This window comes from Cavia porcellus, unplaced genomic scaffold, assembly GCF_034190915.1.
Source record: "Cavia porcellus strain 051 isolate PalLab524CR breed Dunkin Hartley unplaced genomic scaffold, mCavPor4.1 scaffold_11, whole genome shotgun sequence".
Classification (NCBI taxonomy): domain Eukaryota; kingdom Metazoa; phylum Chordata; class Mammalia; order Rodentia; family Caviidae; genus Cavia; species Cavia porcellus.
In genome coordinates this window covers 135,852-149,363 of record NW_026947494.1, presented here as the reverse complement: position 1 = coordinate 149,363, position 13,512 = coordinate 135,852, and the positions used below count along the sequence as shown (strand labels likewise).

Sequence of the window (13,512 nt, the reverse complement as noted above, 5' to 3'; positions counted from 1 at the left end):
ATAAATTGTTTTTTTTTATTTTATTTAAAGAGAAAAAGAAAAAAACAGAAAAAGTGTACAATACAGAATTTCAAAAAAATAAACAGTAAGAAATCACTAGTTAATAGATCACATATTGTCATCTTAGAAATAGTTGTTAAAGTTACAAAATTAAAGCATACAAAGTGGACATTCAAACAATGAGACTGCAAATAGTTGTATTCAATGATCCAACAAAAGCTCAGCAATATAGTTACCTCTCTTATACATTTAAATATACATGCAGATATATCCTTTAGAGCACTTTCTTTTCCTCTCTTTTTTACAATAACAATTGCACATTTTGGGTTTTATTATTCCCACAGTTCTTATTATTGCAAAATAAATTGTATATATTTTTGACCCAAATATTCAATGTAAATTATAAAATACCAAAACTCTATCTATCTATCTATCTATCTATCTATCTATCTATCTATCTATCTATCTCATTCATACGCACACACACACACACACACACACACATGCACACACTCACATGCACACACTGCAAACAACTTATCTTTACTTTTACAATTACCTTAAATTACTAAGGTGGACACTTGGGCTACTTGCTCAATTTCTTTCATTGCTGGAATGTTTGTAATGTGATATTCTTTTGTATCTATAAGTTTTCAGCTTGACTGTTTGTAAGTCAGGAAATTGCTGTTACTGACCCAATCCTTCGCAGCACATTCATGGAGCTCATTCCTTTTTAATAACTCTGTCCCCATGACTTTCTGTACAACTCCTCGTTTTTCCCAACTCCTGTCTTCAGATTTGCTAAATAACTCATGTAATTGAGGTTGTCTATAGTATGTGGCCTTCTGTGACTCAGTAGTTTTTTTAACATAATGTCTTATAAGTTCATCTATTTTTCCATATATCGAGGATTTCATATGTAAAGCTAATTGATATTTTATTGCATAAGTAATTCACATTTTATTTTGCTATTATTCTATCAATTGATTTTTAGGTTTATTCACATCTTTGATTATTTTGAATTTTGTGACAGTAGACATGAAGATTTTAATATACTTTTCAGACTGTAATTGGAATTCGTTTTAGGTAAAACACAGAAATTGGCTTATAGGCCTTTAGTCAAGTAATATATGGACTCTCATTGTATCCACAGTGTCCTTGACAACTAGCAGACAACCCCCAGTTATTTCACTAAATTCTCAGTTGCTTGACATTCCCTTAGGGATAGTCTCAAAAGGTTAAAAAATCTGTAAATTGACTTTCAAAACCATTGTTAAAAAACACATGAGAAAACCAGAAGAGAATTTTAACCACAGGTGACAGAGAGAAAAGGTTCTAGGAATTGAGATATATTACCAATAGCTACTCAAGTGGTCAGAGTTCAATAAGGCTTTGTCTTCTAAGGAAGGTGGTTATTTGCCAGTCAGTTTGTGTGTCTGGTTTCTTCAACCGCATACCTTCCTGAAAATCCTTAGGAAGTCTGCTCTTGGTTCTTAGTAATTTTATATATTTTCAAATATTTGATAGTATATCTATAACACAAATTGTGTGTGCTTACAAAATATTAAATTTTATACATTATGAGTATGTATATAGAGTCATATATATTTGTAAACCATCCTGTCCAACAAAAGTGATCTGAGAGACAGCATCAATAAAGGGCCACAGAGTTTTCCTCAAAAGACAGAATTTGAAACTCTGAGGATTCAGTGTCTGATTCTGACATCCAACACCTATTTACTCTAAGTGGTTTTTTTGAAGGGGAGATATTATAGAAGTACATTTGATTCAGTGATTAGGTAAACACATAGATAAAAAATGATCAATTTTGATTCTTGGAAGGAGTTTCTCTTTCATGTGAAGAAAGGAAAAGCATTAGTGAAGATTTAGGAAATAAGACTCAAGATTGTTTTAAGGTAAAAAATATTCCCATTTTGAAAAGGGATCTAAATATCTTTAGTGTTTAAAAAATAAAATTTGAGCATTCAGTAAAGGTAATTACCTGTGAAAAAGTCATTTGCCTGTTCTATTGAACTGCAAGGGATTTGAGAGAAAAGTATTTTGTCTTCCTTATACCTATTTATCCCTAATTTTTTATTTTTCATGATTACAAATTAAGTCAGACAAAAGCAAGATTTGCCTTTTAGTATTTTATTAAAAAGCTTTCTTCTAATGGTGTCATTGGTAAAATCTGTAAGTCTACTTTATGAGTGGAGAGGACCTGGCGGTAGTCGGACACCACTCAGCTCCAGCTCTGTACACAACATTCTGTGTCAGGTAACAGTAAGCTGTGCCTGCACAGATTTGTGTTTAATTTTGTGTGATATAATTTCTTTTACTTGAATTACAGTTTTAAATACTATGTGTGCCACTTCTAGTTCTTTCATTAGCTAAAGAAACATTGGCACAATATTTTTTACAACAGTAAGAGTGATTTATCTCAAATGCCATACATTTGTTTGTATGTTATATTTTGCAGTCTCTAGGCCTTAGAGACTTCTGGATACATTTTATTTTATTACTATTATTACTTTTATTTTATTACATGTATTTCTATGTGTTATGTGCTATCACATTTATTTCTTATGAACTTGATGTACAGAAAGATTTCAGATCACATCCAGGATCCACATGGATCTCAAAATTAGTGTATTTATTGTCTCTATAACATTGTGCATCATAATAAAAGTTTCATGCAATGTATGTACTGGTTAAACTTATACAATTAATATATACTTATTTTTCATGATTATATATAAAATCATATATAAAATATATTTATATTTATTCATATACATTGATAAAGAATTTCAGGGAAGCTTGGCATTTAAGCAAATTTATATGCAAGCTTACTGTTACCTCACATGGAATGTTGTGTACAGTATAGTCTTCATCCAGTTTTAGAAATGGCACAGAGACAGATGTGATGTGATCAGGATTGAGATGTGTGGCATGTATTTATTCTGCTTTGTCATTCACCTGCTTAATATTTTAAACCAAAGAAGAGAAGTCGATTTGCCGAAGAATGTGCATGTGCACATGGAAAGTAAAAGTTTTTAAGGTAAGGCAATCTAACCACTTGAAGAGAAAAACAAAACTAAGGAGACTGTTCCGGACCCTCCAGGCTTCCGGGTGCAGTGAAGTGGAGAAGTGGGTTTGAGGCCTCTACATCCACCTCCCCATCCCGGGTGCACTTGGAGAACTGCTGAGCTTCCAACGGGTGGGCAGGTCCACGCTATCCCTGGAGCCCAGCCTGTTTGGGCCTCCCGCACCTGGCCATTGGTGTGCAGAGGAGGGGCTGGGCAGATCTGGGGTGCCCGCATCAGCCTCCCCGTGTGTCTGGAGGACTGTGGATGTCTCAGTGGGCGGTGGAGCATCGCGGGTTCCAGAGGCCCTGCAGCCTGTGGTGAGTGCTCAGCACACTCTGCCCAGAGCCCAGACTGTTTGGGTCCCTCCAGGATTCCAGGTGCAGTGAAGTGGAGAGGTGGGTTTGAGGCGTCTACATCTGCCTCCACATCCTGGCTGCGATTGGAGAGCTGTGGAGCTTCCAACAGGCAGGTGGGCGCACAGTGTCCCTGGGGCCCAGCTTGTCTGGAACAGCAGAGTTCTGAGCAGGCAGAGGAGGCCCATTGGTTCTGCAGGCCCAGTGGCTTGGGGTAGCGTGGTGCCAGAGTCCCAGGAGCTGGAAACATAGAAGGGGATTTTCAACAGATACTGAGGAAGCTTTCAAATAGCACTTGAAACACAGAAATATAGGAAAATGACAAAACAAAAGACCAAATTACAACCTCAAACCTCCAGCCAATCACAAGAAACCCTAGGAGCAATGTATATAGAAGAAAATATATGCCATTCACCTCATATATCAGACACAATAGCTACTGAAATTAACAAGCAACTCCAGGAAGCTTTAAAGAAATTCAAACTCGAAATAATCTCCCAGGTAAAAGAAGAAATGATAAAAGAAATGAAAGAGATTCTGAATATATCTAAAGAAAACAAAGATAAAAAATTGGAGGAACTAAACAAAAAGATAGAATCCCTAGATGACCAATATAAGAAACAAACAGAATGCATAATGCAGATGCACAGAGAAATACAGGAAATAAAACACTCCACTGAAAGTTGTAAAAACCGCCTCAATGAAAGTGAAGATAGAATTTCAGACCTTGAAGACAGGATTGCAGCTAGTGAACAGGAAAGGAAAGATCTTTTAAAAATAACAAGGAATCAGGAAACAACAATTCAACAACTGCAAGACGATGCAAAGAAAAATAACATAAGAATGATAGGGATTAATGAAAAAGAAGGAGACAATATAAAGGATGTGAAGAGGAAGTTTAGAGAAGTAATAGCTGAAAATTTCCCAAGCATGAGATCAAAAACAGACATCAGGATCAGTGAAGCATATAGAACTCCAAATAGTCATAACCAAAATAAAACTACACCCAGACATAAACAATCACCACCCCAGAAATCCAACACAAGAATAGATTATTAAAAACTGTCAGAGAGAAAAGAAAGATCACTTATAAAGGAAAACCTATGAGAATCACAGCAGACTTCTCAGCACAAACAATAAAGTCAAGAAGAGCATGGAGTGAAGTATTCCAGATCCTAAAGCAAAATGATTTCCAACCTAAACTGATGTATCCTGCAAAACTGTCATTCAAAATTGATGGTGAAATACGATACTTCCATGACAAAGAACAGCTGAAGAACTTCATGAACACCAAGCCAACCCTGCACAAAATATTGAAAGACAGTTTAGATACACAAAGGAAAAAAACCACTAAGCAAAGCAGATAATTAAACAGAACAGAAAGATAAAGATGCAACAGCAGAGAGATAACATGTCAACAATAAACCAGCATTTAACAGAAATAACCATTAATGTAAATAGTCTCAATGCACCAGTCAAATAAACAGACTAGCAGAATGGATCAAGAAACAAAATCCAACCATATGCTGTTTACAGGGAACCCATCTAACCCAGAAGGATACTCACAGACTGAAAGTCAAAGGATGCAAAACAATACTTCATGCAGCAGGAATAAAAAAAAAAAAGGCAGGAGTAGCCATTTTGTTTGCAGACTACGTGAACTTTAAACCAACAATGACCATAAAGGACAAAGAAGGTCACTACATATTTGTAAGGGGAAAACTCCAAGAGGAAGAGATAACTATCTTAAATATATATGCACCAAACTCCAGAGCACCCAGTTATATAAAACAACTATTAACAGAAATGAAATCTCAAATTATCAGTAACACAATTGTAACAGGAGACCTTAATACGCCATTGACACCAAGGGACAGATCAACCAGACAGAAAATGAGCAAAGAAATAACAGAACTGAATCACACCTGCAAACAAAAGGATTTGATAGATATATACAGAATGTTCCACCCAACAACAACAGAATACATATTCTTCTCAGCATTACATGGATCATTCTCTAAAATAGACCATATATTAGCTCACAGAACATATTTAAACAAATGCAAAATAGTTGAAATAATCCCTTGCATGATATTGTATCATAGCGCTCTGAAATTAGAAATTAGTGATAAAAGTTACTGCAAAAATCCAGCAAACACATGGAAACTGAATAACACACTCTTGAGTAATCAGTGGGTCACAAAAGAAATTAAACAATATCTAAAGGAAAATGAAAATGCAGATACAACTTACCGGAATTTGTGGGATGCAATGAAAGCCGTCCTCAGAGGAAAATTTATTGCACTGAGTTCCCACATCAGGAAAATAGAATGAATACAAATAAATAACTTGATGCTACACCTCAAACAGCTAGAAAAAGAAGAGCAAGTCAAGCTCAAAGCCAAAAGAAGAGAGGAAATTATAAAAATCAGAGCAGAAATCAATGCAATCGAGACTAAGAAAACAACACAAAGAAGCAACGAATCAAAGAGTTGGTTCTTTGAAAGAATAAATAAAATTGATAAGCCTCTAGCCAACCTTATTGAAAAAAGGGAAGAAAAAGCTCAAATTCATGCAATAAGAAATGAAAAAGGTGAAATCACTACAGACCCAATAGAAATGCAGAAGATCATCAACATCTATTTCGAAAACCTCTACTCTCAAAAGCTTGATAACACAGAAGATATGGACAGATTCTTAGAAACATATGAAGTACCAAAGCTAGATCAAGAGGATGTAAAACTGTTGAATAACCCAATCTCTGTTAGTGAAATTGAAAATGTAATTAAGTCCTTACCCACCAAGAAGAGCCCAGGCCCAGATGGATTCACTGCAGAATTCTACAAGAAATACCAAGAAGACCTAATGCCGACACTCCTCAAACTATTCAATGAAATTGAAAGGGAAGCAATCCTTCCTAAGTCATTCCTGGAATCAAATATTACTCTAGTACCAAAACCTGAGAAAGACCCAACTAAAAAAGAGAACTATAGACCAATCTCCCTAATGAACACAATGCAAAAATCCTCAATAAAATATTGGCAAATAGGATGTAGCAAATCATCAAGAAGATTATACACCATGACCAAGTGGGATTCATCCCAGGAATGCAAGGATGGTTCAACATACGTAAATCAATAAATGTAATCCACCATATCAATAAAGCCAAAAATAAGAATCACATGATCATTTCTATAGATGCAGAAAAAGCCTTTGATAAGGTCCAACATTTATTCATGATAAGAACTTTACAGAAAACTGGAATAGATGGTCTTTACCTCAATAAAATAAAGGCCATTTATGACAAACCAACAGCCAGCATCATACTAAATGGCCAAAAATTGAAAGCCTTTACTTTAAAATCAGGCACAAGACAAGGATGTCCTTTATCACCGCTCCTATTTAGTATAGTACTGAAAGTACTAGCCAGAGCAATTAGGCAAGAGCGAGAAATAAAAGGGGTAAAGATAGAAAAAGAAGAAGTTAAATTACCATTGTTTGCAGATGACATGATACTCTACATAGAAGACCCCCTAAACTCCATGGAAAGATTCTTAGATACAATAAATAAATTCAGTAAAGTGGCTGGATACAAAATCAATACTCAGATATCAATAGCATTCCTATACACTAACAACAAAATCACAGAGAGGGAAATAAGACAAACTACACTCTTCACATTAGCAAGCAAAAAAATGAAATATTTAGGAATTCCTCTCACAAAAGAAGTGAAAGACTTAAACAGTGAAAATTATAATACACTGAAAAAAGAAATTGAAGATGATCTCAGAAAATGGGAAGACATCCCTTGCTCATGGATAGGAAGAACAAACATTGTGAAAATGGCCATTCTCCCAAAACTGTTATACAGATTCAATGCAATCCCAATAAAAAATACCATCAACATACCTTATAGATCTAGAGAAATCACTCCTAAATTTCATCTGGACCCAGAAGAGACCTAGAATAGCAAAGGCAATTCTAAGCAGCAAAGACAACGCAGCAGGCATCACAATCCCTGACTCGAAGTTATACTACAAAGCAACAGTAGTAAAATCAACATGGTATTGGAATCCAAACAGAGCCGAAGATCAATGGAATAGATTAGAAGATACAACCACAACTACAAACACATTCAACCACCTTATCTTTGATAAAAGAGCCAAGCAGGTTCACTGGAAGAACGACAGTCTCTTTAATAAATGGTGTTGGAAATACTGGCTCTTCATTTGCCAAAAACTAAAGCTAGACCCGTGTCTATCACCATGTACTGAATTAAAATCTAAATGGGTCAAAGATCTGAATATTAAAACAGAAACACTAAATCTATTGGAAGACAAATTGGGTAGAAACCTTGAAGACATAGGAGTAGGTAGAGAATTCATGAACAGGACTCAAACCGCACAGGAAATACTTCCCAGAATCAATAACTGGGACCACTTCTTATTAAAAAGTTTCTGCATGTCAAAAGAAATCTCCAGCATAGTGAAAAGAAAACCCACAAACTGGGAAAAGATTTTAGTGAACTCTCTCTCAGACAAGGGACTCTTATCTAAAACATATAAAGATTTAAAATACTCAGACCCCCAAAATTCAAAGATCCAATCCAAAAATGGGCATCTGAGATGAATACACAATTCTCAGATGAAGAAATGCAAATGGCAAATAAATACATGAAAAAATGTTCATCATCATTGGTCATTAGAGAAATGCAAATTAAAACCACACTGAGATACCATCTCACTCCTGAAAGAATGGCCAGGATCAAGAAAACCAACAACAACAAATGCTGGAGAGGCTGTGGGGAAAAAGGAACTCTCCTACACTGTTGGTGGGAGTGTAGACTGGTGCAGCCTTTGTGGAGGTCAGTCTGGAGATTTCTCAAAAAGCTGGGATTGGAAGTCCCATTTATTTCAGCTATTCCACTTCTAGGCATATTCCCAGAAGAACTGAAAGCATCATACCACAGTGATATATGTGCACCTATGTTTATAGCAGCACAATTTGTAATTGCCAGATCTTGGAAACAACCCAAGTGTCCATCAACTGAGGAATGGATAAAAAAAGTTGTGGTATTTCTATACAATGGAGTATTATTCAGCTATAAAGAAGGATCACATTGAGGTATTTATCAATAAATGGGTGCAGCTTGAGACCATACTCATAAGTGAAATAAACCAATCTCGCATGTGTGAATACCGAATAGTTTCCCTAATGTAAGTAATGATTCAAATATATAAAAATATGTGGTAATCATGATTCCCCATTATTTGGCCTTGAAGCCTTATAAAGTTTTCACTTATTAATTGGAAAGGCTATATTCTGGGCTTCTTGATATGGAAATATTTGAAGCTATAGTATATGAAGTTTTATTTAAATATTTCAAGGAAAAAGACATACAGTATGGTAACTACTATTAAGTCGGGTTATTTGGTGGTGAAGCACTAGGTTGATGAAACAGTCATCTTTTGACCTGTATTGTTATATTGTTATGTCCTGTTATATCTCAATCTCTCCCTTATTCTTTAAAAAAATATTTAGTTATTTCTTATGTTTGTTTTAACTAAGGGGAAAAACTTAAAAAATTAGCAGGATATATAATAGTAACTTTTTTTGATTTCCTATTAACTTGTTTTGAAGTCCTGTAATACTCCCACTATCTTGTTTTGACTGATTAGACTCTGTTCCATTCTGTATGATAGTATCAAGTTTGAGGGTATAGGCAACTACTTTGAAGGCAGTAAGATTCACTGAGATGCCCATTCTGGTTTGACTATTGTCTCTTTTGGAAGTCCTGTAATGTTTACAATGCTTAAGTTTTATTGGTCTTGTTCTCTACTGTTTTGTTCAACTTTATAATATCTAATGAGATAGACAATTCTTTTTAAGGAAACAAGAGACATTGTCGATAAGCATTGTTGATAACATTGTACTGTTTTACATCATGTGCTATGTCTATCCTTGGTTTTGACTGACAGCTTTGTTTTGCCATATTTGACTTTATTCTCTCCCCCCCAAAAAGTAATAAGAACTAAGGAGTAATTAAATCCAAAATGTGTAAATTTCGTTGTAAAAAAGAGAGGGAAAAAAGAGCTCTAAAGGATACAACAGCAAGTGTGTTTAGGGGTGTTAAATAACTGACCATATTAGTGTTTTTGGTTGGATCATTGAACACAATTGTTTGCAGTCTCACTGTTTGAATGTCCACTTTTTATGCTTTGATACTGTGATTTGAGCAACTATCTGTAAGACGATAATATTTAATCTATTAACTGGTGATTTCTTACTTTTTTTTTTTGTAGTTCTGTATTACTTGTACCCTTACCCTGCTTTGTTTTGTTTTGTGTTTTTCTCTTTTTCCTTTTAAATAAAATTAAAAAAACTAAGGAAAAACATGTGTATGATCATAGAGAACTACATCTAGGTCTCCTGACACAATGAGTAATTTATTCACCATCCTCCTTCTCAATGCCCTTTCAGAATATTTTGATTTTGTGTTTCAGACTAAGTAGTTTTAGTTAAATTACTTGGCCATGGCAACCCTTTTGTATGCTAATGTAAGGAATAACATTGACTGCGTACTTAAATGTATGTATTTCTGCAAGTATGCTTTTTCACATGAAGGCAATTTATGCTGTGATTTTTCTGTGTTTTTTTCAAATATATATGAATTGAGTTAAACATCTCATTTGTGACACTTGCAAGTATACGTATTTTAAAAGACTAGGTTTGGAAATAGTAGCTATTACAATATAAGAAATGTTGTATGCATTTTTGCAATTTATTGTTAGAAATTTTGGTAAGTCACGGACGTATACATTATGTAATTTCTTGAAATACAATACATAGGTACCACAATGTGATTGTAAGTACATAAGTGAAAACCAACAATTAAGGAACAGTATAATTATCACACCATTAGCTAACATGCCAAGTTTTCACAATATTTAAGCTTTATAATTTTGTCCCCTTGACTGCATGTGCTTCTCTATCTGACCGCATGTTTGTCTAATTATTTTGAGTTTTTCTCTTTTTACAACAAGAGTATTGCTTTGGCTACAGTTTAGGACTGGATATTTAATATGTTAAGATGAATGAATTTTATCCTCCCTCTAACAGTTAGATGCCCAGAGATACCCATATCCCATTGGTAGCAACCAAATTTTCTCTACATATCAAAGTGTTCTCTGGTAAGTCAAACTATCTTTTTGTTTAGCTACCTGGCTACTTGTACTTATCATCTGATAACAGTGGAGAATATCATAAAATCTACACTTGAAAGTCAAGATACATATTATTTGCACTGGCTTTGCATAATTAATTGCCTATGTGAAAACACTCTTTCTGATATGTCTGTCTAGAATATGTTCTGTGGCAAATGACGATGGAGGAGCACAACCTCACAGTGGTGACCGAGTTCATTCTGCTGGGCATCACAGATCATCCTGAGCTGCAGGCCCTACTCTTTGTGCTGTTCCTCATCATCTATCTGACCTCACTGGTGGGCAACTTGGGCATGATGATCCTCACCCAGGTGGACTCTAGGCTGCAAACACCCACGTACTTTTTTCTCAGGCATCTGGATTTTACAGATCTTGGTTACTCTACAGCTGTGGGGCCAAAAATGCTGGTAAATTTTATTGAGGAACAAAGTAAAATCTCTTATTACTTTTGTGCTACACAACTAGCTTTCATTCTCCTGTTCATTATCAGTGAGCTTTTTGTTCTGTCTGCCATGTCCTATGACCACTATGTAGCCATCTGTAACACTCTTCTGTACACTGCCATCATGTCACCAAGAGTATGTTGGGTACTAGTGATGATTCCCTATCTCTATTGCACATTTGTGTCACTTCTAGTCACCATAAAGATTTTTACTTTATCCTTCTGTGGACATAATGTTATCAGCCATTTATACTGTGACAGTCTCCCCTTGATATCATTTCTCTGCTCAGATACTCTTGAAATAGAGGTGATAACTTTGATGTTAGCTGCTTTTTATTTGGTTTCTTTTCTGGTGGTCCTTGTGTCCTACTTGCTCATCTCTGTGACCATTCTCAGGATGAATTCTGCAGAGGGTAGGTTCAAAGCCTTCTCCACCCGTGGTTCCCACTTGACCATGGTCACAGTATTCTATGGGACATTGATACTTATGTATGTGCATCCCAAGGCTTCCATATTTTATACCTTGGTCATCCCCATGTTGAATCCACTGATCTATAGCTTAAGTAACAAAGATGTAAAATATGCTCTTCATAGGACATGGAAAAAGATACACCAAGATTTTTCTTCCAAGTCTAGTAAAATATAAGTCATGGAGTACCACTGTTCTCCTCCATGGATGGTCCCCTTTTACTTTAAAAGCTTGAAATGTTTTGTACTACTTAAACTTCAAAATATTATAAAAGCATCAGTGAAAAACACTGAAACACTGTGATTTCTTGATGGAGAGAAATGGATTGTAGTATAAAGTTTATTGAACTTTTCTAGTACATTATACTGGTATGGTCTGTGAAGAGAGCTGGTGTGCTATATGACAGTGTTAAAGAGTACTGAACACAGAAGATGAATGAAATATTATTCTTGATCTTTGAGGTCCTGGGCATTAATCCTACCACCCTCACAATATGCTATATCCTCAGCATGCAGACATTGCATTGATTTTTTATGTATGTATGTAAGTATATATGTAAGTATGTATGTACATATGTATTTAGAGACAAGATCTTGAGAGGCATCTATTTTGTTCCTTGTAACCTCAACTTATACTCCTCCTGCCTCAGTCTCTTATAGTGCAACAACTTTCTTTAGTATTTTCAGCATTGCCATAAATTTTCCTGTGTCTGTGAATTATTTTGTGTCTGTGATTCATTTTTCTTTTTTTTATTTAAAGAGAAAGAAACAAAAAATGGAGAAAAAGGGTAGAAATAATACAGAATTGCAGAAAAAATGAACAGTAAGAAATCACCAGTTGATAAGTTACATATTGTCATCTAAGAAATAGTTGTTCAGGTTACAAAATTAAAGTATGTGAAGTGACATTCAATAGTGACACTGCCAACAGTTCTGCTCAATGATCCAACAAAAACTTAGTAATATGGTTATCAATCCTACACACTTGTTTTTTACCTTAAGGAGGGTAAGATTAAACATATCAAAACAGAACAAAACAGTTCAAAAGAAGCAAATTAAAGAAATATAGATTTCAAAGCAAGTCCACTGGAGATCTTCACTGTCTATCTTATTGTCTCTAGTTTTCTTCCAAATAGTTGTCCCCATCTTCACACCCATTGAATATATACTGCATATTATAGAACTAATCAAATCATTACAGAATGATGAAGGCTCTTTAGGTCCTCAAGATCTGACATTGGGGAAGACACTAATGACTACCATAGTGTCTCTCATTCTCTTCGTAGTAGCTGTCCTAATCCTTACGTATGCTGAAATTGAACTTAAGAGACTAGACTAATATCACTCTGAACAGTGAATAATAGTATTGCTAGATTTTGTATCATAATGCTACAGAATTAGCATTGGGTTTCTTAGTGTCTCTTCTTCTTCGGAGTTTCTGTACATTACATCTTGCATTATATAATCTGTTCCCATAAATAGTTTAAAAAATTCTTCCCATGTGTGAATTTCTACATGTATATCTATCCTCTCTGTATTATAGGGAAAAACAAATCATAACAAGACAGCAAAACAAATTCCTAGAAAAACATGCAATGAAAAAGACAAATAAGACCACCCTAAGGATATAGTTACTATGCTATCTCTTGCTATTTTCAATAGACTTGTCCACATCATCAGGCTTAATGTAGTTAAGCATAGTATTACATAGCTATTTTTATAAAAACACAACTTTGCAAACATTGTAGGACTTGAGAGTGGTTAACAATCAAAACCATTATGGATATCTTTTATATTTTGTCATCTTCAGAGTAGTTGCCTCTACTTTTTACACTTGATACTATCAAGCATTCCAAATTTGAATAAAATCAGCTAAGGCAAAACTGCAGTCTAACAAACCAGATTCAAATAAGATCAGTCATAGTAAGACAAGGTAA

The 13,512-nt window shown here is 34.9% G+C and overlaps 1 protein-coding gene across 1 annotated transcript; it reads left to right on the top strand.

The window, feature by feature from the left end:
* Positions 1 to 10,820: 10,820 nt before the first annotated feature.
* Positions 10,821 to 11,753, top strand: LOC100713512 (olfactory receptor 8K3-like). The gene has a single exon (XM_063258669.1). The coding sequence runs from the start codon at positions 10,821 to 10,823 to the stop codon at positions 11,751 to 11,753; it is 933 nt and encodes a 310-aa protein (XP_063114739.1).
* Positions 11,754 to 13,512: the final 1,759 nt, after the last annotated feature.